This window comes from Typopeltis vanoorti, chromosome 1 (genome assembly GCF_054136105.1).
Source record: "Typopeltis vanoorti isolate ZY-2024b chromosome 1, IOZ_Tvanoo_1.0, whole genome shotgun sequence".
Lineage (NCBI taxonomy): Eukaryota > Metazoa > Arthropoda > Arachnida > Uropygi > Thelyphonidae > Typopeltis > Typopeltis vanoorti.
This window is the reverse complement of record NC_143549.1, coordinates 88,483,127-88,508,673: the sequence shown is the minus strand read 5'-3', so window position 1 is coordinate 88,508,673 and position 25,547 is coordinate 88,483,127. Positions and strand designations below refer to the sequence as shown.

Genomic DNA, 25,547 nt, shown 5'->3' with positions numbered 1-25,547 from the left:
GACCCTTTCCAACATCTCTTCATCCTTCTGAAAACCAGGTGACCAAATCTGGGCACAATAGTCCATGTGTGGCCTAATCAAAGCCTTATACAATGGAACAAGAATCTCCCTACTTCTACACGTCAGTGTCCTCCGCATCATTCCTCTTTGTGTTGTCTTCACAATTTTGGCAATGTGCCCTCTAAATTTTAGATCCTTATCCACTATCACCCCCAGATCTCTTATTTCCTCCACTTCCAACAATATATTCTCACCAAGCATAAATTCTGCATCCCATCTTTGTTTTCCAAATTTTAAAAACTTACATTTTGCAACATTGAACTCGCATCCCCATTTGCTTGCCCAATCACTCAATTTATTCAAGTCTTCTTGCAAGGCCACAACATCTTCACTACTCTTTATGGTTCGTCCCAACTTTGCATCATCTGCAAACAACTGAATATCTCCCTCCAAATCTTCGCCAATATCATTAATATACAAGTTAAATAGTAATGGCCCTACAACAGATCCCTGAGGCACTCCACTAGTGACTTTCCTTTTCCTGGATATTGCACCCCCATACACAACTTGTTGATACCTATCAGATAGCCAGTCTCCAATCCAATGCACTAATCTAATCCAACCCCATCTGCTCTAGTTTGACTGTCAACTTATCATGAGGTACTCTATCAAAAGCTTTTGCGAAATCCAAGTATATTACTGTGTATCCTTCTCCTCTGTCCAAGGAAGCAGTCACTTTATTGTAATAAGTAAGTAGATTACTAAAACACGACCTCCCTTTAGCAAATCCATGCTGTCCATCAAAGATTATACCATTGTTGTCAACCCAACTCTGGATCCTAGTTCTCACAAGCTTCTCCAACAACTTAACCACAACACCTGACACACAGATAGGCCTATAGTTTGATGCTTGAGTTTGATCACCTCCTTTATGAAGTGGCACAATCTTGCCCTCCTTCCATCCACTCTCCAGTGAAGAGGCTGTGGGTTTGAATCTCACCAAGGATATGGATGTTTGTGATTGTGACATGTGTCTTGGTGCAGTATGACCCTTGATGCCTTTGTACCATAAAAAATCAAATAAAGAAAATCATGATTGCTCTGAAAATGAACAAAACAAGCTGAAAAGTCATGTTATTTAAAGATCACAAATTTTGATTATAGTTTGTAAAAATATTCAAGTTTATTTTTCTCAAAAAAAAAAAAAAAAAAAAAAACATTTAGGCTACTTGGTTGGCTGAATAGATAGCATACCTGCTCTCCAACTTACAGGTTGTGTGTTTGAATCCCAACATGAGCATGGATTGTCTATAAAAGCCTACTCTGTATGAGCCTCAGCTCACATTGCCCCTTGAGTTTATAAGGCTTGTTTTTTTAATTAAAAAAAATAGTTATGATTACTTGATACACAAAACATAAGTTTTGATTGAAAAAATGTCGTGTTCCAAATATTGATTTTAAATAGTATTACAAAAAGATATGTGTTATATTAAGTCAGCATGTTTTTTTGCTGCTAAATCTCTGTACAAAATGTTTATTTCCAGGGCTCAACAAACTATACAAAATCCTACTTGCCATGAAAAAAAATTTACTCACATAAGAACCCCGTTTTTTTTTAATGATTTTTCCTAATAAGTCAGTAGGAGTTCCATTCATTAGTAGTGCTGTATCTGTATTTTTGAAAGATAAGATTTGCAGAAAGTTAATTTTTATTAAACAAGAACTATTCTGTTTTATCCAGTGCAGCTACTAGCCAGCTGGCAAAATCTACTGACAATGGGCAAGTGGGTGATCATATTTTTTATGACCTTAATGACTTTCACCAAGAAATCAACAACATAACCAAATGTAATTTTTTCAGTATTGTATAAATGAATAACATGCTTTTTATAACCATCTGCCTCAGAAAATAATATACTATTGTTTTAATCAAAACCTATGGATATAATTATGACACACTTCCTTTTTTTACTTTCTTCCTTATTTAAGGGATTATGTAAATATTCATTTATGTTATTCAGTTGGAAAATTCCAAAATATTTACTGAGGCACTATTTTATTAGCCAAGAAAACTAAAGCAAAGCTTCTCGATAATGATATCCTCTATTCCATAAATTTCCAAAATGGCATGTGAATTTTATTATATAAAAAATATCATTTGAATTTGTTTTCTCTTTTTCAAGTTTTTTTGATATAGCAAATTAAAAAAAAAAGCTTGGGTGATAGAAGCCAAATTTTAAATTTATATTTGGTAAGACCACATAGTAAAGCACAAGAACAACCATGAGGTTCAGCTGTTTAAATGCAATGCAGTTATCATTGTCTTTTTACACATTTTTATTTTTAGTTTTATTCATATGTAACATTAGTATTTCTTCCAAGCCTCCATGGACTCATCGCAGGAGATCAGACCACAGTCTCCATCATACATTGCCTTAACACATTTAATGTTGGAGCACTCACTATCTACTCTGGCAATGCATTCCACTCCTTCACTACCCACCAAACAAAAAATCTCTTTTACACTTCTTTACTCACATGACTTTTGTACAGTTTCCATGGATACCCTCTTGTTCTTGCATCATCTATTATCTTATGCAATAATTCCTCTGTATCTATTTAGTAGGATTGGATATTAGACGTGTATTTAATTGGAAAGATGGACTTTGTGTCAGGCATCACAAAGGAGGTCCCTTTTGTGTATGACAGATGAGTCTGTGACTCCATGGGGGTCTTAGGATGATGATGATAATAAAATGTAACCAAGTTACTAAAGCATGACCTCCCCCCCCCAAACCCATGGTGCTCTCCTGAAAGATTTCCATTCTCTTCAATCCAAGTTATTGTCTCTAACCAGCCTCTCTAACATCGCCACCACTACACTCGATATACACACCAGCCTATACTTTGACACTATTGATTTGTATTCTTCCTTTTGCAGTAGAAATAGTTTATTTTTCCCACTCTCCTTAGACTGTTACTGTTGCTAGACTTCTTTTGAATAACCAGGCCAAGGGCACTCCAAGCTATTTTGAGATATCACCACATATATTCACCTTAATATATGTGGTGATATCTCATTCAATTCCACAGCCTTATTAATATCAAGGTTACTTAATATTCTAAACACTTCACATTCTTGACTGTCAGTTGTCTGTTCTTGCTATTCAATGCTACTCTTACCTCTCCCACATGAAATATACTAACAAAATACTCATTAAACATTCCTACCATATTTTAGCAGATGTGACTACTGTTCCGTCTCCAGCAACTAAAGTCAGTCTTTCATATTCACCCTTTCTTCTACTAGCAACGTAACTACAAATGTAACTACTGATTGAGAGGACTATGCTGCTGATACTTTGTTCTTTATATCTCCTTCATAATGTCCTCTTTCTCAAAAGTTCCTATATAATCCTATTTATCCTCTGAACCCTAGGAATTCAATCTAACATTGCCATAAGTAATTGATTCTGGACAAATCCTTGGCACTACTGATTTCTCTCCCTTTCAACTGATCAAGCCACTGCACATCACTAATCTGTCCCCTTAATTCATCATAGTCCCCTACTTTGTAATTCCATACATATTCCTTGTTTCATGAAGCTTGCACCTGGCTAGCAACTCTCTATTTTACTCTCCACAACAGATCCATGACATTCACTACAGAGTCTCTGTTTCCATCCTTTATATTGGAAAACTTTCTCTCAAAAATTGCTAGTCTCTCGAACGAAATCTCATGACATAAGTGTGGCCTTCAAACCCATTGTGACTGTACGAACTCTATTATGCTCACCCAAGGACCACAACCCTTTCAACAAACATCCTGGAGTTTATAATATTCCATGTTCTCATGGCCTTACTTACATAGGGCAAACATCTAGAAGTTTAGATATAAGGTAAAAGGCATCAATAACAACAGAGAAGACAGCTCAGGCCTGGCACTAATCCACTCACAAAGCACTCTCAGCAGAAATGAAGGAATGATTTGTAACATATGGAAGTCACTTGTTAGATCTTTCAGCACACTGGGCTTTAATTTTTCTGCAAACTATCATTCACACCTACTAAACAATGACTGATTTGTGCCAACTTCCACGCTCTACATGTTTGTTTGTTTTACTTTTTTATTTTTGTATAAAGGTTTTACATATTCAGTTTTTTAGTTATGTAATGATTCATATTTGCCACTTATTGTACATTTGTTTGTTCTTGCTAATCCAAACGAAGCTACTAGCATATGTGGCAACTATTACAACCTATAAACCCCAGTGTTAGTTATTTTTGTTACATTCCTTTTACATGCCCAGATAATTTGTTTAAACATTTTGTGATCAGTGTCTTTTACATTTCTCGATTTATGACGTCCTATTAAACAGAAATAAACAGAATAGTATACCTAAGTATATTATTCTGTTTATTTCATTCCTATACCAAATAGCTTCAAAGCTATCGCATCATCATATTCCTGATATGTGACCTCATGGATGTGTGTGTATATATATATATATATATATATATATATATATAGAATACAATGATGGTATCACATAAAAAGTTTACTTTATTACTAACTTTCTGGTGACAGTTTTCTTTCAAAGATTGTCTGTTGTCCGTCCAGACTCTAATACTGTCAGATATATTTTGAAATCTCTGTTTTTGCCATTGATATCCATCTTTTTTCCCTAATTCCCTAATTTTTCTCAAACTCTTATCTGTGGTTTTTAGTCTTTAATCAACTGTTTCATCCCATAAATACCTGGACGTAATTTGCTATCTGTGCTAAAAGTTGTGCTTAAATAGTTTTGTTTGTTCCATAGCTTCTCCATTCAGAATGGAGTTGTTTTCAATGTTCCTACCTATTTTCAGTCTTTTTATTACTTATTTAAATATTAAATTTATTACATGAGTCATTTAATTTAGTTATGAAATCTTGCAGACAGACTTGTATTGGATTTGTTTAACATCTGCATAGTGTAAAGACCTGTATTGAATATCTCAAATTTTGATATCATTGGATATAATGTGCTGCCTTGTTTCACATGTAATTTAACATGAAACCATCTTCTTGTGACTTCTTCAATAGTAAGAATTGATGCACCTTTCATCAAACAATGAAGAAAAGTGCATGAATATTTTGCTCACTTTTCAGCACCGTTATCTGTAATTAAAAGTGGTTTTACTTCAACAACATATGCAGACATCAGTGGAAGGATTTGCGGGGACGTAGTCCTCTCTAAGTTGATTCCACAAAGATATAAGCCATCAGTGCAAGCATCTGTCTTAACACTGCATGCAATCTATCATACTCAATCATTAGCACTGGACACTCAGCACAAGGCAATCTCAGATTGTACCCAATAGATTAGATGCAGTCAAAAAAAGTAGAGAGCTTGAGATTGTTACTTCTATCTAACTCAGCATAGTTGTGTGTGATTATCACTTGCTCCATTTAATGGATTGCTTCCTCAGGAGTGGAACTTTGTCATTTTTGAGAAAGCTCAGAAGGCATTATTAGTGTTGAGTTGGTGAAAGTTAGGATTGAGAGTTTTTTGCCTTAAAGGAGACTAAGTATGATATCATAGGGGTAACAAACTGCTTGCACCAAGATGGATCAAGAATATAGAATAATGACTTTAATATTCAACTGTATAATGTTTTACAGCTGTAATTTTATGAAGTGGTAAAATAATGTCAGTTTCAAACTTTTGCAGAGATTAACAGGGCTTATCTCCTGTAATGTAACACCATAACCAAAGAATTTAAAAATACCAGGTTCATTTGGACCAAAATATTTGGATGGCTGAGCAAAGAATGGCTAAGCTGGACCTTTTTACAAAATTTCTGCTAAGAGTCTACTTACCAAATAGCAAGTCGCATGTCCTGTTCATCTTGTTATTATACAAAAACCAAGAATTATGCAGTAGCAATTAACTACTGCATAATTCTTAATTTACATAAAATAAGACATCATCACTTAAAAAAAAATCGACTGAAATTCAATACTACAAAATTATATAGAAATAACTGAAAGAAACCTTTTTGAGTTTTATTTATTTACTTAGCAAATTTTCTGTGTTCACCATGGGGGATATGATGAAGATCATGTTTAATAAGAATAATAATACAAAAATACAGGAATTGTTGTCAGTTTTTGTTGTGGTTTTCTTGCCATCTAAATATTACAAAATATGTTTCTTGTTGTAGATTGCCCAAGCTCGTTGCCATGAAACTATTGATTTAATTCAGGCTCGACAAGCAACTTTATTAAAATCAAAACAGCAGCTTGAGTCAGAATCACTACGTCAACTATCATGGTGTGGTGAAGATATAACACCTCCTCATCGCACAGCTCGTTCTAACTCCCAGCCAAACAATTTATGGGTACCTCAATGTTCTAGTACTCCTTATCCCATTCCAGATGCTGTTCCTTATCAGAGGCGACGATCCATTGCCACACCAACGTCCCAAGCATATGGCTCACCTGTTGGTTCATATACTTCATTTCCAAGTAATTATTATTCTTCGTCAGGACTGAAAGATAGCTGTAATCTTGATAGCTACATTCATGAAAAAGAAGAACAGTTTTTAAACCATGGCCTTATTACAGATGATCTAACTTCACAAGGCCCAGTTACATCTATATCAAGGACAATGCTTGAAGCAAGGACAGGGCACCATAACACAGATGGCCATTCTTCATCGTCATCTGCAAGTGGCAAGTCTGTTCTAGGTGTGTTGAAAGAAGGAAGAACAAATAACATGGTTCAGAACAGTAGTCATCAGAAGCTTGTGAAAATATATGCTAGGCGTAAGACATGGCAGTTGTGTGAGGAAGCTTTGGAGAAAGCAACAGCTGAAGTTAGAGAACAAAATGAGAGGTTACGTTCAGAAAAACTACATCCTCTTCCAGACAGCAGCAGTGAAAGTATATCCAGGTATTAAAAACTAATCTGATGGGTACAACATTCTGCATGTTATAATCTGTTAAAATTATTGCTTTTTAATACATGATGGTTATAATACCAACTTAATTTCATATTTGTATTTATTTTATTTTTTACCTTTACTAATTTTTAAGAAGAGTAACTCTATTTGAATACACTCATTCATTCATATTAATGACTGAACACAAAATGCAAGTTAATATATAAACAGACAATTAGAAATACTATATTTTCAAGTTGTGCATGATTTTGAATTCTTAAACATATAATTTAAGTAAATTATAATTGAGAATAGATTATATTATTGTTTAATTCTTTATCCATATATATACTTACTTGTTTATAGTGACTGTTCTTAGCATAAATTGCCTTAGTATCCCATATTGTAAGGCAAACCATTTTTGCAAACATGTACAGGTATACCTCGGCTAACATTACCTCTGGTAACGAAGCTTCGATATAACGACAATTATATCAATATAACCACAATTTCAAGCCCCATTTTATGTAAAAATATTAAAATTTTAAGGTCAGTGCCCAGCAGTCATCTGATTGGCAAACAATGGCGACTTGTCATATACTCCCAAGCTGTGGGTGTGTCTGTTTTAACAGTTTTGCACGTCATCCGCGTTAATTTAGTTGTTGCTTACACTTCGTAGGGTGTGTTTCAATGTGGTGCATTGCAATAAATGACATATATTCTCTGATAGCATTATTGTAGATTTTGTAAATATTGATATTTTGTTTTTCTATCCATTTAGTTAAAATGTCAGAATCAAGGAAAAGAAAAGCAATTTCTTTAGAAATTAAATTAAATATCATAAAACGTAACGTGTACATATTTGGTCTGATGTATTACAATAAATAACTTTTTTTATTAAAAGACCAGAAGATAAATGATAAAATATACATACAAAGAGCCAACAAGTTTCACTAGCCACTGTCTAGCATTTTCAAGGCTGAACTGATGTGAAAACAAATGCATTGAGTTACATTTCAAAAAACATACACTTTAGTAACTGTTAGGCCGTTACATTTGATTATTCTGTTGGAAGGCGTGCATGTGTTCGAAAGCTTCAGTCAGATACCGGTACATGACCACGTGTTTTATAGTTGTTTGCATATTGTAATTCTGTTGAACTGAGAGAGAGATGATGAGATTTTTCCATATGTCTTTAAGAACAATGCCCTGATTTCTATTTATTTTCCCTCAAGACATCACGCAACTGTTTCATCATTGCCTGAATTCAAATTTCTTCAAATTCAACAACACTGTATACAAACAGTTGGAAGGACTAGCCATGGGTAGCCCTCTGTCACCACCATGCGCAGACCTTTTTATGGAAAAACTTGAAAAGGATATTCTTTCCACCATTGTACCCAAACCATCAATTTGGTGGAGATATGTCGATGACGTGTTCATCATCTGGAAAGACACCATGGAAAACCTTCTCGTATTTCTGAACAAAATCAACTCACTACACAATAAAATCAAATTCACTATAGAACTAGAGAAGAACAAAGAACTTCCTTTTCTTGACATCCTAGTAAAAAAGGAAGATAACAATTTCCAACTGTCCATTTACAGGAAACCCACAGATACTGGTAGATATCTACATTATTCGTCCAACCATCATAGATCACAAAAACACAGCATCATTCACATGCTTCGTAATAGAGCCTTAAAGTCGATTTCAAAAGAAACAGAGATACAGAGAGAACTGTCACTAATATCTAACACTCTATCGCTTAATGGATAACCTTCTAACATTTTAAACAAATGGCTATTTAAAGATAACCGCCAACAACGTGTTACCGTATCCCAATATGTGTCCACAGCTGTCATTCCATATATTAATTCAGTTTCCACAAAATTGGCAAGAATGTTAAAAGCTCATAACATCAAGCTCATAACAACATATCAGGCAAATCTTAGGATCACTTAAAGATGAGGTACCTTTCTTCAAATGTCCTGGAGTATATGAAATTCCATGCACGTGTGGCCTTTCTTACATTGGTCAGACTTCGAGAAGTTTTGAAATAAGACAGAAGGAACATGTGGGAGATGTCAATCATAATAGAATCATCACATCTGGTTTAGCACATCATTTCTCAACATCAAATCACGTTATAGATTGGAAAAACAGTTCTATGCCTTACATCGAGAATGACTACAGATACAGAACTTTAAAAGAAGCAGCTGTGGTATTACGTACAGGCAATAATTTAAATAGAAATCAGGGCATTGTTCTTAAAGACATATGGAAAAATCTCATCATCTCTCTCAGTTCAACAGAATTACAATATGCAAACAACTATAAAACACGTGGTCATGTACCGGTATCTGACTGAAGCTTTCGAACACATGCACGCCTTCCAACAGAATAATCAAATGTAACGGCCTAACAGTTACTAAAGTGTATGTTTTTTGAAATGTAACTCAATGCATTTGTTTTCACACCAGTTCAGCCTTGAAAATGCTAGACAGTGGCTAGTGAAACTTGTTGGCTCTTTGTATATATATTTTATCATTTATCTTCTGGTCTTTTAATAAAAAAAGTTATTTATTATCATACAACGTGTTGAAAGGGGCAAAAGAAAATTAGATGTGGCACATTCTTTAGAATTAGCGCAGTCAACTTTAACAACCATGCTTAGTCAATCAAAAAAAAAAAAATAAACAGTCTGTTCAGAATTGTACAGATGTTGCAGCAGCAAAATTAACTCGCTTATAGAGTCCAATTTTAGAAAAAAATGGAGAAAATGTTGCGGATAGATAACATGTCACAATATCATATGCCTTTAACTGAAATGGTGATTCAATAAAAAGCATTATTTTTGTTTAATCACCTGAAATCTAAACAAACTGAAGAAATTGTGAAAAAATTTTGCGGCTTCTCGTAGTTGGATTGAGAAATTTAAAAAACTGGCCAGAATTCATAGTGTAAAATTATCAGGAGAAGCTGTGAATAAGTTTCCAGAAAAACTAAAGGAAATAATTGAATGTGAACACCAAATTTGGTGAAAATTTTTCAATGTTGACGAAAGCAGTTTGTTCTGGAAACGGCTACCATCAAAAAGCTTTATTTCATTTCTTCAAAACCAGCTGCTGATTTTTCTATTGAAGAAAAATCAGCAGCTAGGTTCAAAGCAGCCAAAGACTATTTAACGTTACTCTTTGGATCAAATGCCTCTGGCAATTTTAAATTAAAATTGTTATCAGATTACCATTCAAAAAATCCCACGGCATTAAAAGGTAACATAAAAAGGAATTTACCTGTAATATGGAAAGCTAATAGAAAAGCATGGATTACCAAGGAGCTATTTACTGATTGGTTTGTTAACCATTTTTGTCCAGAAGCGAAACGGTATTGCCGAAGAAATAATTTTGAAGAAAAAGTTCTTTTGTTGTTAGACAATGCTCTGGAACATCCTACTGATCTTAATATGTTAGGCACATGCATTCCTGTCAAATTTGTCTTTCTTCCAGCAAACACTACTACCCTGATTCAACCGATGGATCAGGGAGTAATAGCAACATTTAAAGCTTATTATCTGCGTGGTACATTAAGCAATTTAATTGAACTAGAAGATAAAGAGCAAATATCAATTAAAACTTTTTGGAAAAACTACACCATTAAAGACGTAATTGAAAACATTAATAGCTCTTGGAAAGAAGTCACTCAGAAATGCTTAAATGGAGTTTGGTTCAAATTATGGCAAGAAGTTGTACTAGAAGAAGAAAATAACATTCAAGAGATTAGAAATTAAGTTATCCAGATCGCTCAATCAATAGGTTCTGAAAATGTCAACGAAGAGGATATAAGAAAGTTATTAAATGCAGAAGATGATAGTTTTTCGGTGGAAGATTTAGAAAAAAACTTGTTAGCAATGAAGCCAAAGAAAATGAAGATGAAATTAAAGAAGTTCCTACTGAAAAAGTGTTAGCAACCAAAGATTTAAAAAGGTGCTTGAATGACATTGAAACGTTTAAAATTTTTTCAGTGAAAAGGATTCTGATTTAGGAAGAAGTGTTATTGTTAAGTGATCAGTGTTCAATGCAATAAATCCGTATAGGCAATTGTTAAATGAAAGAGAAAAAAAAGCATAAACAATCAACTTTAGATTCGTATTTTAAAATGTCATGATTTTATCTTTGTTTGGTATGTAATATTGACTTTTTATTTAATAAAGCTTTTCTTTTTTCTAAAAAGAAAACGTCAATAGCCACGACGGTAATTTCGTGGAACACATCCTCTTTGTTAATTGAGGTATATCTATATATTGTTATGTATTATGGGAAGATCGCTACTGAGACCAGTTTTGACTTTCATTGAAGTCTCCTCACTGGGAACCAGATCCAGAAAGATACTAAGGTATATTTTTTCCATAATACATATATAGTACGCTCCCATTTTAGAGAGCTGTCATTGGCTCGGTGCCAAGAAGAGTCAATTCATGTAAGGGGAGAAAGAAATAAGACGATGTACGAATTGGTCACCAACACGCAAAATCACGTGCTTTGTACATAAAATTTTCCAACTGTTATACAAGCAAAATAGTTACCACTTTAAAATCTACAATGATAATAAAAGAGAAGTTAATTTTCCGATGTGTAATAATAAACACTCATTCCACAATATAGATTGATTACCCTATTATCGAATTGATTCTCCATGCGCAGAAGTGTCGAAGGGTCTCGTATGTGTGGACGTACTATACCTATATATATTTTCCATAATACAAGGCTCAAAGGTGTATCACCTTGCAATTAAAATACTCTTAATCAGCGATAGTTGTAGAAAGTTTTTTTCAGTTTGTTTCAAAGTAAATTATAATTGACACAAAATTATATTCTCATTTAGTCTTTTATCCAAGTTTAAGCAAATATCAAAAAAAGCAAAATCTCAGCAGTGGTCAAAACTGATCTGGGTAGTAACCCTTCCTATAATGCATAACAACGCACACCTCCAAGAAAGTGTGATTTACATTATGGGTATTAAGGCAATTGATGTAAAGTCAATAGCCTCTATATGAAAAATGTGAAAGATTTGTGGACTGTTTATGTAAATGAGAAGAAGGAAAGCATTAATGTATGTGAAAAATATCTTGATAGATTAGAGCAATTAGAAATGGGAGCTAACGTCGGGATTGTAGTTAGAAGATCAGCTTACACAGACTTTGGTGAAAATGAAAACCAAAATTAAACATCTAAAGGAGAGATTGACTGATGATAATGAGAAGGAGGAAGTTAATATTATGAAGGAGTGAAAGAATAGTTGTATGTCATTGTAATGAGACTCGATCATTAGAGGTGTGATTACTAATAAGGGCACAAAATATGCTTTCCTGGTGGAACAATGAAGCAAATAAGTGATGTGTTGTAGAAAAGGAAGTTGAGCATCAAAATTGGTGGTAGTTATGAGCACAAAATGACTTAGTTGGGGAGAAAAAGAATGTTGATAGAGACTTGAGGAAGTTTTTGCAGTAGGTAAAGAAGAATAGTGTTCTTGGGAAAGTCATAGGCATGTTGCCCAGATATGACAAAAGTGAGTTGAGAAGGAGAGCAGAGATAATGAATAGTAAGATGGCTGAGTTGTGTAAGGCAAAGGGGATTCAATTTGTAAATCTGTGGAGTGAATTTGAAGGGAAGTTAGAATAGTATAAAGCTGATGGATTACATTTGAATGGGTTTGGTGTTGGGTATTTAGAAAGTCTGTTGTTTTCTGAGAAGGCACAGAGTCAAGAAGTTAATGTAGCAAATGATCTGAGTACTTGTGAAGCAGGATAGCACAAATCAACAGATTGTATGGCAGGAGGAAGATGGATATGAGGTTGAAGATGTGGTTGCAGCAGCACAAGATGATGGAATGCATAAAGGTGAGGATGAGACAGGTGGGAATGGAAATCAGAGTCGGGATCAAGGAAATGGGAATGGTCAGATCGAAGAGAGAGGTGTGGTATGGCAGCTAGAATAGAGAATGTCGGTGCTGGTAGAATAGCCTCAAATACACATGGATTGTTATGTTTATACTCAAATGTAAGGAGTATTCAAAACAAGAGAGCTGGGTTTGTTGCAGTGATTGAGTTGATATGCTCAAAGATAATTAGAATAAGTGAAACTTGGTAGTCCGAGAAAATGTGAAAAGAGGGGGGTGCTGTTAATGACTGCAGAGGAATTGTGTCCTCAAAGTGTGGAAGTCGATAGTATGTGCACAGATTTTGAATCTGTATGGTGTGAAGTTGAAATAAACAGGTTAGTATATTTGATAGGATGCTGTTATAGGCCAGGGAATGCAAAGAATACTGATTGTGAAATGTTTAGACAGATTAGTTGGGTATGTAAAAAGAAAGTGATCCTGATGGGAGACTTTAATTACAGGAATATAGAATGGAAGGAGATAGTGTATGGGAACAAGGAGAGCGAGTTTGTGGAATTTCTGAGAGATAAGTCTTAAGCAGCATGTGATTGAAGCAACTGGAGGCTTTAATGTTTTGGATTTGGTGATAACTTCACAAGATGTAGTTGTTAATGAAGTGTTGACAGTGTTGCCAGTTGATAAGAGTGATCATGAAGCTAGTTCGGGAAGTGAGGAAACAAGATAAGGTTACTGCCAAAAATGGATACATGTAGAAGTATAAAGCAGGTGATTATAGGAAGCTCAGTAGTCAGCATGCGTTGGGTAGATGAGCTGAGTGGACAAGATGTTGATAATGCATGGAAACTCACAAGGAGTATCTGACAAAAGCAATGTATGACTGCATACCAATGTATGACTGCAATATTAAGCAAGTAAATAGAGTAAGAGTGAAATGGATGAACAGTGTTAGAAAAGAAAATGTTATGGAGGAGGTACAGGACAGTTGGTGATGATTGGATCCATGAAGAGCATAAATTTCAGGCTAGAAAGGTGAAGAGCATGGTGAAGAAAGAAAAGGTGCAGTATGAGAGGAGATGGGCTGGTCAGGCTAAGGTTAACTCGGGGGGGGGATTTCTCTGCTATATGGCAAGCAAGAGGAAGAATAATTACAGCAGATTAACATTGGTGGATAGTCATGGCAGCAGACTAACAGCTGCAAAGGATATAATGGAATTATTGAATGAGCACTGTATCAGTGTATATCATACTGGTGTAAATGATGCCATGCAATATATAGAAGAGTGGAAAGTATTTGGTTGGGTTAGATGTGAATAAGGCTGTGGGAATGGATGGCATATCACCACTTATTCTTAAGGAATGTGCACCCCAGTTGGCTATGCCCTTGACCTGGTTATTTAATGAAAGCCTTGCAGTTCCATTCCTAAGGAATGGAAAGAAGGCAAAATAGTTCCACTCCACATGCATGGTTCTAAGACAGAAGCCTCCAACTATAGACCAGCCTGCGTAACTATGGTTTTGATCAAGGTGTTGGAGAGATTGGTAAGGAATAGAATACAGGATTGGGTTGATGGACATAGCATTCTTTATGATGATCAGTGGATTTGTAAAGGGTAAGTCTTGTTTTAGTAATTTACTTACATTTTATGATAAGATGACAAGCGTGTTAGATAAGGGAGAATCATATATAGTGATATTCTCAGACTTTGCAAAAGTGTTTGATAGATTACCACATGCATGGTTCTTGGTGTACATGTCAGTTGGTGTACAAGCTGCAGACGATGAGAATAGGTAGCATATTGGTTAGATGGATCAGAGATTGGCTCTCTGAACAGTACCAGCAGGTTGTCTATGATGGTGCAGTGTCTCAAAAAAGGAGGGAAAATAGTGGCAGTCCCAGGGCCCTTCAGCAAATACCTGAAGATCCCAAGTCAGTGCACATGGCTGATTGGGGATCTTCAGGTATTTGCTGATGATGCAAAGTTGGGAACAATTATAAGGCACTGCTGATGTTAATTCCCTTCAGAAAGATTTGAATAGACTTTTTACTTTGACAAAAGAGTGAGGTTGTAGTTTTAATATTAATAAGTGCAAGGTGTTGCATTTTGGAGTGCAGAAATATAAGGCTATGTACTATATCGACAGTGCCATACTGCAGGAAGTGTATGAGATTTGAAACTGAGTAATGGTTGAGTAGACTGAAGTTTAGAGGATATATTGCTAGTGTTGCAAAGGCTGTACATTATAGTGCTGCTATGATAAGAAGTACTCTAACATGTAGGGATAAGGAAGTGGTTGTGCCACTGTATAAGGCACTTGACTGTTGTGCTCAGATCTGGTCACCTGGTTTTCAGTGTGATGTGGAGAAATTGGAGAGGGTCGACTGGGGATTATAAAAAGATTAGAAAATAAGTCTGGAAGAACCAGAGGTCATCCCTGGAAGTTATGTACCGGTCTGGCTGGCAGAGTGGTTAGTGTATCTGCTCTCCAGCCAAAAGGCTGCGGGTTCGAATCCCACCATGGGCATGGATGTTTGTGATTGTCTGTGAAAATAATAGTGGTGATGGTGGACAGTAGATGGTGTTGGTGTAGATGAGGTTGAGTGGCGGAGACGGAGAGTTGTAAAGTAGGTGCCCTCCCTCGATGAGTCTTAGGACTCCCTGGAGGTGTCTAATAATAATAAAAGTGTGGTGGGGAGGGGAGGAGTAGATTTTTTACACGGAGAATTGTCAGTGAATGGAACATGTTACCAGAATATGTTGTTAATGCAAGGAGTGTTAAGGATTTTAAGATTCTCTATGATAAATATGTTGTCAGTTGAATGAACCTCCCATGATGATTCTGCCGACTGAATGCAGGGTGTAATAATATACAAGTAGTATAATCATGAAGATACCTCACATGCAAACTTTGTTTCCTTACATTTGGGTAAAGGATTAAACAAGAATATAATTTATTTTATAACCATTTGAAATAAACTTTCTGTAAACACACAACTAAATGTTGAAAACCAGATTAATAAAGAGGGGGGAAAAACTTATCATTCATGTGATGTATTAATAAGTAAACATGACCACGCATTTAGCTATTTAATGTGTCTTTGCTGATGCCAACAAGAACTTTCATATTTAAATTAGATAAACAGAGTTAGGGTTAAGTCCTTTTATATAAGATATGTATTTTAAAATTTAGTCATATTTTAGCATGAACTAAAACTTAATATTGACAAAGGTTTATAGTGTTCCAGTGTCTCATGCTTGTCAGTTTTTATGTGATTCTTACTCACAAAAGGTTGTAAACACATATCACAGCCTTGTCTCTCCCATGATAGACATTAGTACTGCAGGAGAGCTAAGGATGTTTTAGTTTTTTAAATATTTATTTTGTTTTATTTATTTTTTTACATAATCCAGAAATACTGTTTAGAGACCAAACAGAACTTTTCAAGCCACTTCTGGCCTGCAATAAGTAGGACAGTAGGTGATAAAAATTCCTCTTTCATCTAAAGACATTTGCAACCATGGCAGGATTCTAATCTGCAGCTTGTTAGTTGGATAGCAAGTATGCTTTAGCCACTCAGGCAGCCAGGCATAATAAATGAAGATGATGCACATGATGAACCAAAATCTGGTTAATTAAAAAAAAAAAAAAAAAACTCACAACACTGATAAAAACATAAAAATATAGAAATTTGACATTCAGTTTTGCTTGAATTGTGGTTGAAACAACTAAGGCTATGAAACCAGTATATTATGTTTATTAGTTGCATATGTGCTTTTGGATGGTTTGTCTGCTTTAGACCCTAAAAAACCCTACCGTGTAGGGTTTTTTCAGGGTCTAAAGCTAATTCTAATTCATCTCCAGCTGAAAATTCCCATATTCAGACAGGATTTGAATCCAGGTCTTTCTATTTGAAGGGCGATTTTTCAGTGTCCTCATGATTGTGCTGCAGATACACAGGTGGTGTGGTGTAACTGCTTTTAATGATTAGAATGATGTTTCATTCCAAATATTGGAGGATTGTAAGATTCAGAATTCAGATTGTAAATTGTAAATTAATTTATTAATTAATCAGATTAATTAATAAATTGATTAATTACTTCTGCTAAAAACTCATGGAAAGTTTTTAGTGATGGTATAAGGGTGGAGACTGGCTGCCTATTGATCTTTAGAAACTTTGGGCTAAAGGACTGTCTTCTCCCATTGGTAATAATGTATGGTAAAGTTTCAACTCTTTTATATTAATGACATTCTATTCCACTGGACGATTACTGTTCAATTATTATGCTAATGATATTGTCACAGGACTACATGGAGATCTTCAGTTTGCAGAAGATGTGAGTCATGGGAAGGTTATTAGTAATTGTGTTGAAGTTTCAGCTCTTCAAGAGGATTTGAATAAGCTGGAAAGGTGAGCAAATGAATGGTGATGTCAGTTTAATGCAAATAAATGTTAAGGTTTTAAAATTAGGGATACATAGATGAGATGAGATGCTTCATACTCACTTGTGGACTTATACTGAAAGAAGTGGAAGAAGCAAGGGATCTTGGAAGTGATTGTGGATAGAGATTTGAAGTTCCAAGAATATATTGCAAAGGTTGTGAAGACATCTCAGAGAATTGCAGCAATGTTGAGGAGAACATTAACCATGAAAGATAAAAGTGTGGTGGTCCCATTGTATAATATATTTAAACTTTGATTAGACTGGATTTCTGTGCTCAGATCTTATCACCAGGATTTGAAGGGGATGAGTAATCTTGTAGAGGGTGCAGAGATGGATAATAAAAATGATATCACAATCAATATTGATTGTGAGAATAGACTGAGGACATTCAGACTGTGGAGTTTGGTGGATAGAAGGCAATGGAGGAATATAATTGAGATATCTAAGCTGCTGAAGGGTTATCATTGTATTAACACTGAGGAGATTTTTCGTATGGTAGAATGAGAGGACAAAGGACCATCCCTGGAAGTTACATAAGAAGGTGATGAGTAAAAGGGTAAGAAGTAATTTTTTTTTTGCATGGAATACATTGCCTGAGATGGTGGTAAATGCAGACTGTGGATGAATTAAAGGAGTGGTATGATAGACTGTTAACCTGCCTCTTACAGTAAGTCTTGTGACTTCATGGATGTCAGGAAAATAATAATAATAAAAGGTATTAGAGATTTTATTAAATGGTCCTCCATAGAGCTCATGGACTGATAGAAGGATGGCCCATTTGAACACATTTTAAATATCTGATATATCTCTCATTTCATGCTCTCCCTGAAGTTGCACTCACAACATCTAATTGTAGTCTATTTCCTTGTTAACTTGCATGTTTCTATCATGTTTCCTCATATGGAACAAATCCGTAATGCCATTCCACTCCACGTGAGACATCTGTTCATGGTGGAGGGGACCTTCCAGTGATGGTATTGGCCCTTTTCATTCTTCTTTTTCTTTGCTTTTCTTCACATATTCTTTGCCCTACTTCTTCTAAGTCTTTTTTACTACATTCTCTTCCAGACCACTATCACTTGGATCCAATGCCTTACCACCAAGTTAGCTGTGTGGTGTGACCCCCTTGACATCCGAGAAAGAGGGAATCCTGGTAGTCTTATACTACTTTGGCCTCAGCTTTGGCAAGACAGGTGGTTCTGAATCGCCTGACCAGGATCAGTAGTGAGCTTGCCTGCAAAGGGTCAAGGATGTTACAGTAAGTCTCCTTCTCCATGGTCCAGGGACAGTTTCAAAGGCTTGCTGTGGGTTTGCTCATATAGCATATGAAGTAACCCTGGCTTTCCACCAAGAGCACAGTATTGCTTGCTAGATAGTGGGCATCCATGTGTGGTGAGCTCTGGCACTCAACAAAAAATCACATAAGCACGAATCCTTCATACTCAGTCATTTCAGGGGCCCCTAACAAAGTCCCATTCAAGTATTGGTACCATTGATATACCTTTTTTGATAGCAGAAGTAAGAAACAAAAAGTCTTCTTATAACTTTGTACATAAATTAGTGAATCATGTAAAATATATCTCCTTGCAACTATTTATTTATTTATCTATCGACATCCTGTGTATTGCTATAACATGTGCCCTGGAGTAGTATGACCTTTGTTGTCCTTGTGCCATAAAACCTCAAATCAATCAACCTGGAATGTCATCTTTCCATAATGCATGGCTTTACACTTGGCAACAATAAATTTGCTTTCATTGTATCATTTGACTGTGTCATTTTGATAGAACCCATTAATTCTTACTGATTAATGTATTAATTAATACATTAATCTCTGGGATTCTGTATCAGCTATGTCGCTTATTGCTCTCCCTAAATTGGCATCATCAGCAGATAAATGGATATTACACTGGATATTATTATGAATAGTAAAGTAATTATGAGCAGTATGCACAGTAAATAACCTACAAAGTGTTTGCAGTAGCTATATTTGTTGGATTTATCTTTTTGGCTTTATTACTACAACACATATCTGTGACTTGTTTATTTCAGTTTTTGTATGATATCCATACTGAGTTCATGATTTCACGCTTGAAAATATATCAAGAATCATTGATGCAGTTTTTAAGCCAATAACCATACTGAGTTCATTGACCTACACTTATTACAAGAATTGTAAAATTCAACTTGCTATAATTCCAGAACTCAGTTGAATATTACTTTGTCCCTTCTGTTTCACAGCAGTATCTGACAGGATGCAGTATGCCAAGTTTTGAAAGCATTATATCCAAATAATAATAAAAATAAAAACTGCAGAGTACTTTGAAAATAGACCAAAAATCATAATCAAATTTCTTATATGTATCCTCAAGGAGGGGGGGGGGTGTACAAGATAATCATAATTATCCTGTACACCGTCAAAGTTACACCATTACTAGCTTCCAATCAACAATTTGTGAAGACATCTCATACCCATAGACATCTCTATTACCCATATACGTTACTAAAATACTATAGGTTGACCAGCCAACCTCTCGTATATGGGCCCAACATAAAAACAATTTTACTCTAAATTAATCTGTTATCTGTCAAGATTCCAATATTATCAGATTTTATATTTCTGGCACTATTTACTCTATCAATCCATCTATATCTTGGTCTTCCTCTGGGCCTTTTCCCTGCCAATCTGGCAAAGAACACTTGTTTTGCTAATCTTTCCTCACCAATTCTGTTCAAGTGACCATACCACCTGAGATTAGTTCTACTAACACATTCCTGAATGCTAACAATGGCAAATTCTTTTCTAATATCCTCATTTTTAATATAATATTGTTATTGATATCATCTGTTCACTCCACTAATCTTTTTCAGAACTCTCATTTTAGAGGTCTCCAGTCTTTGATCAAGTGTTCTATTTCTAACCCTGCTCTCAAATCCATAACTTAAAATTGGTTTGAACACTGTCTTATATACAGCTAATTTAGTGTTTTGACTAATTTCTTTTTTATTCTAGATAAATTTATTCAGCTTACTTCCTACCATATCAGCTTTACTAATTCTGTTGTCATTTTCCATATTTAATTTACTATCTTCACTAAAATTTGTGCCTAAATAGCTGAAATGTTTTACTTGTCTATAGGTTCACCATTCAGGATACAGTTGATGTTTTCAATGTATCCTATTTTATTGTTTTTGTCTTATTTTTATGCTGATTTTTATACCATACTTATTACAACAGTTATTCAATTTAGTCATGGAAACGTGCAGACTTGTACTGGATTTATTCAGAAGTATGACATATCTGCATAAAGTAAAGAGCTAAGATTAACATCACCAATTTTGATGTCAGATTTAATGCCACTTTGCTTCATAATGTGATCCATATAGATAATGAATAACAGTGGAGATAATATGCATCCTTGTCGCACACTTGATTTTACTTCAAACCATCTTCCTGCACCTCCTTCAAGTCCAACTGTTGACTTACAGCTTGATATAATGTCCCATTTACACCACATAATGTAGTGTTTTGAAGAGCTTTCCTCTTGGCACCTTGTCAACAAAACTTGAATACAAATCCTTGTTATATTCCCAAAATGTTTTAATTATTTGTCTTAAAGTAATCCTGACAACCTCTGTTTGGCTTAAAGTCCAGCTTGTTCTTCATCAAGCTCCCTTCCACAATTTTTCTTGTTGTTTCTCAAGTATATTTGAATAAATCTTACCAGGAACACTTAGTAGGATTACTATGAGAGCTCTGCTCCAATCATCTGGAATTCGGCACTCTGACTAGACTCTGAATTATGCCATGCAGCTATTGTGGTGGGGGTGAGGGGGGGGGGCAGAAATCAGTTCATAATTCTCGAAGGCCATCACTCTTCTGTCATTCATTGGACGTGTCCATACCACTTCAAAGCATGTGCTCCTGTCCTCTTTGTAACAGGCGGTTCAACTTTCATCTCCATTCAAATATATGCATTTCTCAGATGATCCATATGGATAGCTCTCGTATTTCATCTGAAATAATCTATTTCCAAAACTTCTACTTGTCTCCTCTGGTTATTAGTGCTCAACACTTGCATCCATAGGTCACTGTACTCTCTATAATCACATGATGCAGCATCTTCTTAGTTTTCCTTGAGAACCTCATGACTCATAAAATACCATTCATGGTTCTAATAATTGTCCTGTTCTAAACGCTGTGTCTACTTCACACTAGCCAGACTTATCCATCATGGGACCAGGATATTTGAAGAAATCAACATCACTGATTTTGTAGTTCCCACCTCTGTTGTACTATCACCTCCAACTAACTGGGTCCAACAATTTTCTCATCTGGTATTCTATATCCTCCTTGTCCTGTGTGAGAATCACCTAGTCATCAGTAAAAAAGAAGAGAATGGGTATACCAATCTGGACATATATCCTCACTTGCAATCGCTTTGTTGAATATCATTGTCAGGACCTGTAATATTTTACCACTGCCATGCTTGCACGTGTCTTCCCAGTGAGATATAATCATTCATTATTATATCTCACTAGGTGTTTGATTTCACTGCACTTTCTTTCCTACATTTCTTCTTTAGTCTTAATTATCATTCTTTTTACTTGTCTCTTAATATTGCTGCATTCCTTTTTGTCCTGAAAGGTGTTACTGCTTAACCATCTCTTATATGCCATCTTCTTTTCTTCTATCTTCTCCTTCACTTATTGACTCATCCATTCTATATTTCCTCATCTCTTTCCTTCCCTTCCAAGGGTTCTCTTTAGTAGCCTTATGTTATGTATGCATTTCTTTAAATTGTCATACCATTCAGATACAGATCCCTCTCTGGTTACATCCAATTTCTACTCAAGATATTGTGTGTGTGTGTGTGTGTGTGTGTGTGTGTGTGTGTGTGTGTGTGTGTGTGTGTGTGTGTGTGTGTGTGTGTGTGTGTGTGTGCACTCATCTGAGCAATTCAGGTGTAGGCTTTTTATATCCTGTTCCTGCTCTACAGATGAAGTTGATCTTTCCATCTTAATCTTCGATATCCACAGTCTCTTCTTCCTGTAGGTTTATATTCTAGTGCTAGTTTAGGAATTCTATTGTTATTCACCCTTTCTATGTGGTGTAGCCAATTTTTCTGGTATTCTTCTATTTCTTGTATGAGTTTTTTGTATCTAATCGTTGTCTTATTTCTGTGTCTTTTTATCTAATCTAGTGTCCCAGGAGAGGTCTTAGAAACTTCATCTGTGCTGCTTCCAATCTTTGTCTGTTTCTTTGTTTTAGAATCCAAGTTTCACTTCCAAATTTAAGAGATGTTTTAGAGGTCATATTATGTAATCTTAAGTTTCTTTAATCATTTGTTTTCCAAAATTTCTTTTAATTATATATTCATTCTATTGTAGATTTGTAGTCTTGCTTCCAATTGTTAATCAGTATTGTATTGTGAGATTATATTTCCAGAGTATTTGAATTCTGTAACTTGTTCTGTTATTTTATTGTTAAGCATAATTTTGACTTTTTGAATGGTGTTTCTGCACATTTCCATAGTTTTTGTTTCAGGGATTTTCATTTTTTTGCTATTTCATTTAGATGGTTAGTTGCAATTTGGAGTTTATCTTCTGAATTTGAAATTAGTACTTGATCATCTGCATAAAGAATTAATAATAAATTTAGTTTAATCCTTTATCCAAGTTTGAGCAAACAAAGTTTGCGCCTGAAAATATCTTCAGGACTGGGGTAAGGTAGTACATCACTGGGCAACTCACAGCAAAGGTGGAGCAAGCTAACATCAATCCTATCTCAGTATCTCCCATAATGCAAAACACATATCCTTATGGATATGTATAATGTTATGCATTAAGAGAAGGGCCACTACCCAGACTAGTTTCGACCTTTATGGATATCTCTTCGGTGGGGACCAGGCCCAGAGGTGGAGATACCAGGCAGAAGCAATGGCAGGTTATCTTTACCTATAGGAGTTGCCAAACGCTGTGGCACCTTTTTATTAAATTACTCTGGATTTAGAGAAAGATGTTGAAAGTTTATTTTACTTGGTTAGACTATAATAAATTTAGTTTAATCCTTTATCCAAATGTGAGCAAACAAAGTTTGTACCTACAAGTATCTTCAGGACTTGGGTAAGGTAGTACAACACTGGACAACTCGCAGCAAAGGTGGAGCAAGCTAACATCACTCCTATCTCAGTATCTCCCATAATGCAAAACACATATCCTTACGGATATGTATAATGTTATGCATTAAGGGAACGGCCACTACCCAGACTAGATACTGAGATAGGAGTAATGTTAGCTTGCTCCACCTTTGCTGCGAGTTGCCCGGTGTTGTACTACCTTACCCCAGTCCTGAAGATATTTTCAGGTACAAACTTTGTTTGTTCACACTTGGATAAAGGATTAAACTAAATTTATTATAGTCTAACCAAATGAAAAATAAACTTTCTGCATAAAGTATTGTATTCAGCTGTATATTTTACACACACACACACACACACACACATATATAAATCCCATATACTGTCATCTTGTAACAGTCCTATTTTGTATCTGGGGATTGCCATAACTCTATCATTATTGTGTGAAGTATTTGGCCTCTTAGATGCAACAGCTACCTTCAGCCCTACTGCTATTTGCTCCTATATTCAAGCTATCACCAGATCAATTATTCACTTTACACCTCCAGTTCGTTAGGTGCATATAAATAACTTAAGTATGTTTTTATGCTGATAATATCGATTTAGCACCTGACACTTCTTATTTTCATACACCTGAATCAACCTGCACCCATTGTCATTAGCATAATCTTCTCCATACTGTCCAACCACAAAATGATTATCGCTACACCCAGGAATTATTAGTATTAGGAGACTATTAAAGTCTCCTAATACTAATTCCTCGTGTCCACCTGCTAATTCAATCATTTCTCTGAGATCTTCAAAATATTCTTCCTTTTTGTCAAGTGAGGCATCATCACTTGGGGCACAAGTTCAAATAATGAAAAATTCCAGTCCGTGTACTTCAAGATTTATTTTTATAAACCTTTCATTTACTTCTTCCCAACTTTTTACATGGTTTTTAATCTGTTTTTTTATGAAGGACAGATACATCAGTTTTGTTCCTTCTGCTTTTATCCACTCCATTCCATATATGTACATATTTACTCATTATTTCAAAACCTTTATCTTTCTTCTTTGTTTCTGTTAGGACCATAAACATCTATTTTTTGTTTAATTATTATTTAAATTATACATTAATGATGAAAATGATTTGTGAGGAAATTAGAGTATGTTGATGAGAGTTAATACAAGATGTAGCAATCCTGTAGGATGATTTAAATATTCTTACAGCATGGAATCATGATTGGCATTTTAATGTAGCAAAGTGTACTTTGAGATGAAAAAATTAGATTACAAATTGTGTACTACATTGACAGAACTGATCTGTAGAAAATTGATGAAGCTAAAGATTTTGAGGGTGATGGTGGATAGGGAGTTGAAGTTCAGAGTGCATATTGCAAAAGAGGCCAAAATAGCTCGCAGGATAATGTAGTTGTTGAAGACTTAATGCACACATACACATTGTTGTCTAGGTTTCTTGGGGATTAGGAAGTGGTGAGAGGATTGGGAAAAATTTATTTCTGTAAGTGCCATATTGGTGGTAATATATTCAAATTTTATAACTTTCTGTGGCTGTAGCTAAATAAATATATTGTTTTTATATGTTATATTAAATCATTTATTTTTTAGTATTCCAGAAACAGATGACCTTGCTCACCTTGAGAGTAATTCCAAAATGCCAGTTACCCATACACGTTCAGATCCAGTTCGTGGACCTGTTCCTGTCAATAGCCATTTACTCACAAGAGCTTCTACTCTAGACATACCCGAATCGGTAGTTAGTGAATTATCACATAGTGAAGAATCAGCTAAAGCCAAAAAGTAAGTGCAATAATTCTGCATTTTGTAAAGAACTATTGCAGTAGTAATGATGATTTTTGTCAAATAATTATTTTTAAAAGTAGACCAGGGAAAGGGAAGGGACCATATAGTCTTTTTTATGCTGATCTAAACAAACTTTCTACAGAATGAAACAGACCAATTAAAATGTTTAGTTATAACTAATATGAAGTTATGTTTTCTCCGATGAAAATTTTCAACCATAATGCAGTGCTCTCTTCACTCATATTGGTGGCATTAATTCTCATGTCACACATTGTAATTGTACTTGTCCATTATTTTAACCAATTTTTTCTACACTGAAGATCACTTTCT

At 35.1% G+C, this 25,547-nt stretch overlaps 1 protein-coding gene across 4 annotated transcripts in view; it reads left to right on the top strand.

Moving 5' to 3' along the window:
- Positions 1 to 25,547, top strand: part of LOC150110187 (puratrophin-1-like) — an 877,727-nt gene that overhangs the window by 754,733 nt on the left and 97,447 nt on the right. For all 4 annotated transcript variants that reach the window (XM_090398282.1, XM_090398290.1, XM_090398300.1 and 1 more), the window contains 2 exons: positions 6,208 to 6,938; positions 25,023 to 25,214. In XM_090398282.1, the coding sequence (XP_090254408.1) occupies positions 6,208 to 6,938; positions 25,023 to 25,214 (923 nt within the window). The remainder of the gene's footprint in view (positions 1 to 6,207; positions 6,939 to 25,022; positions 25,215 to 25,547) is intronic.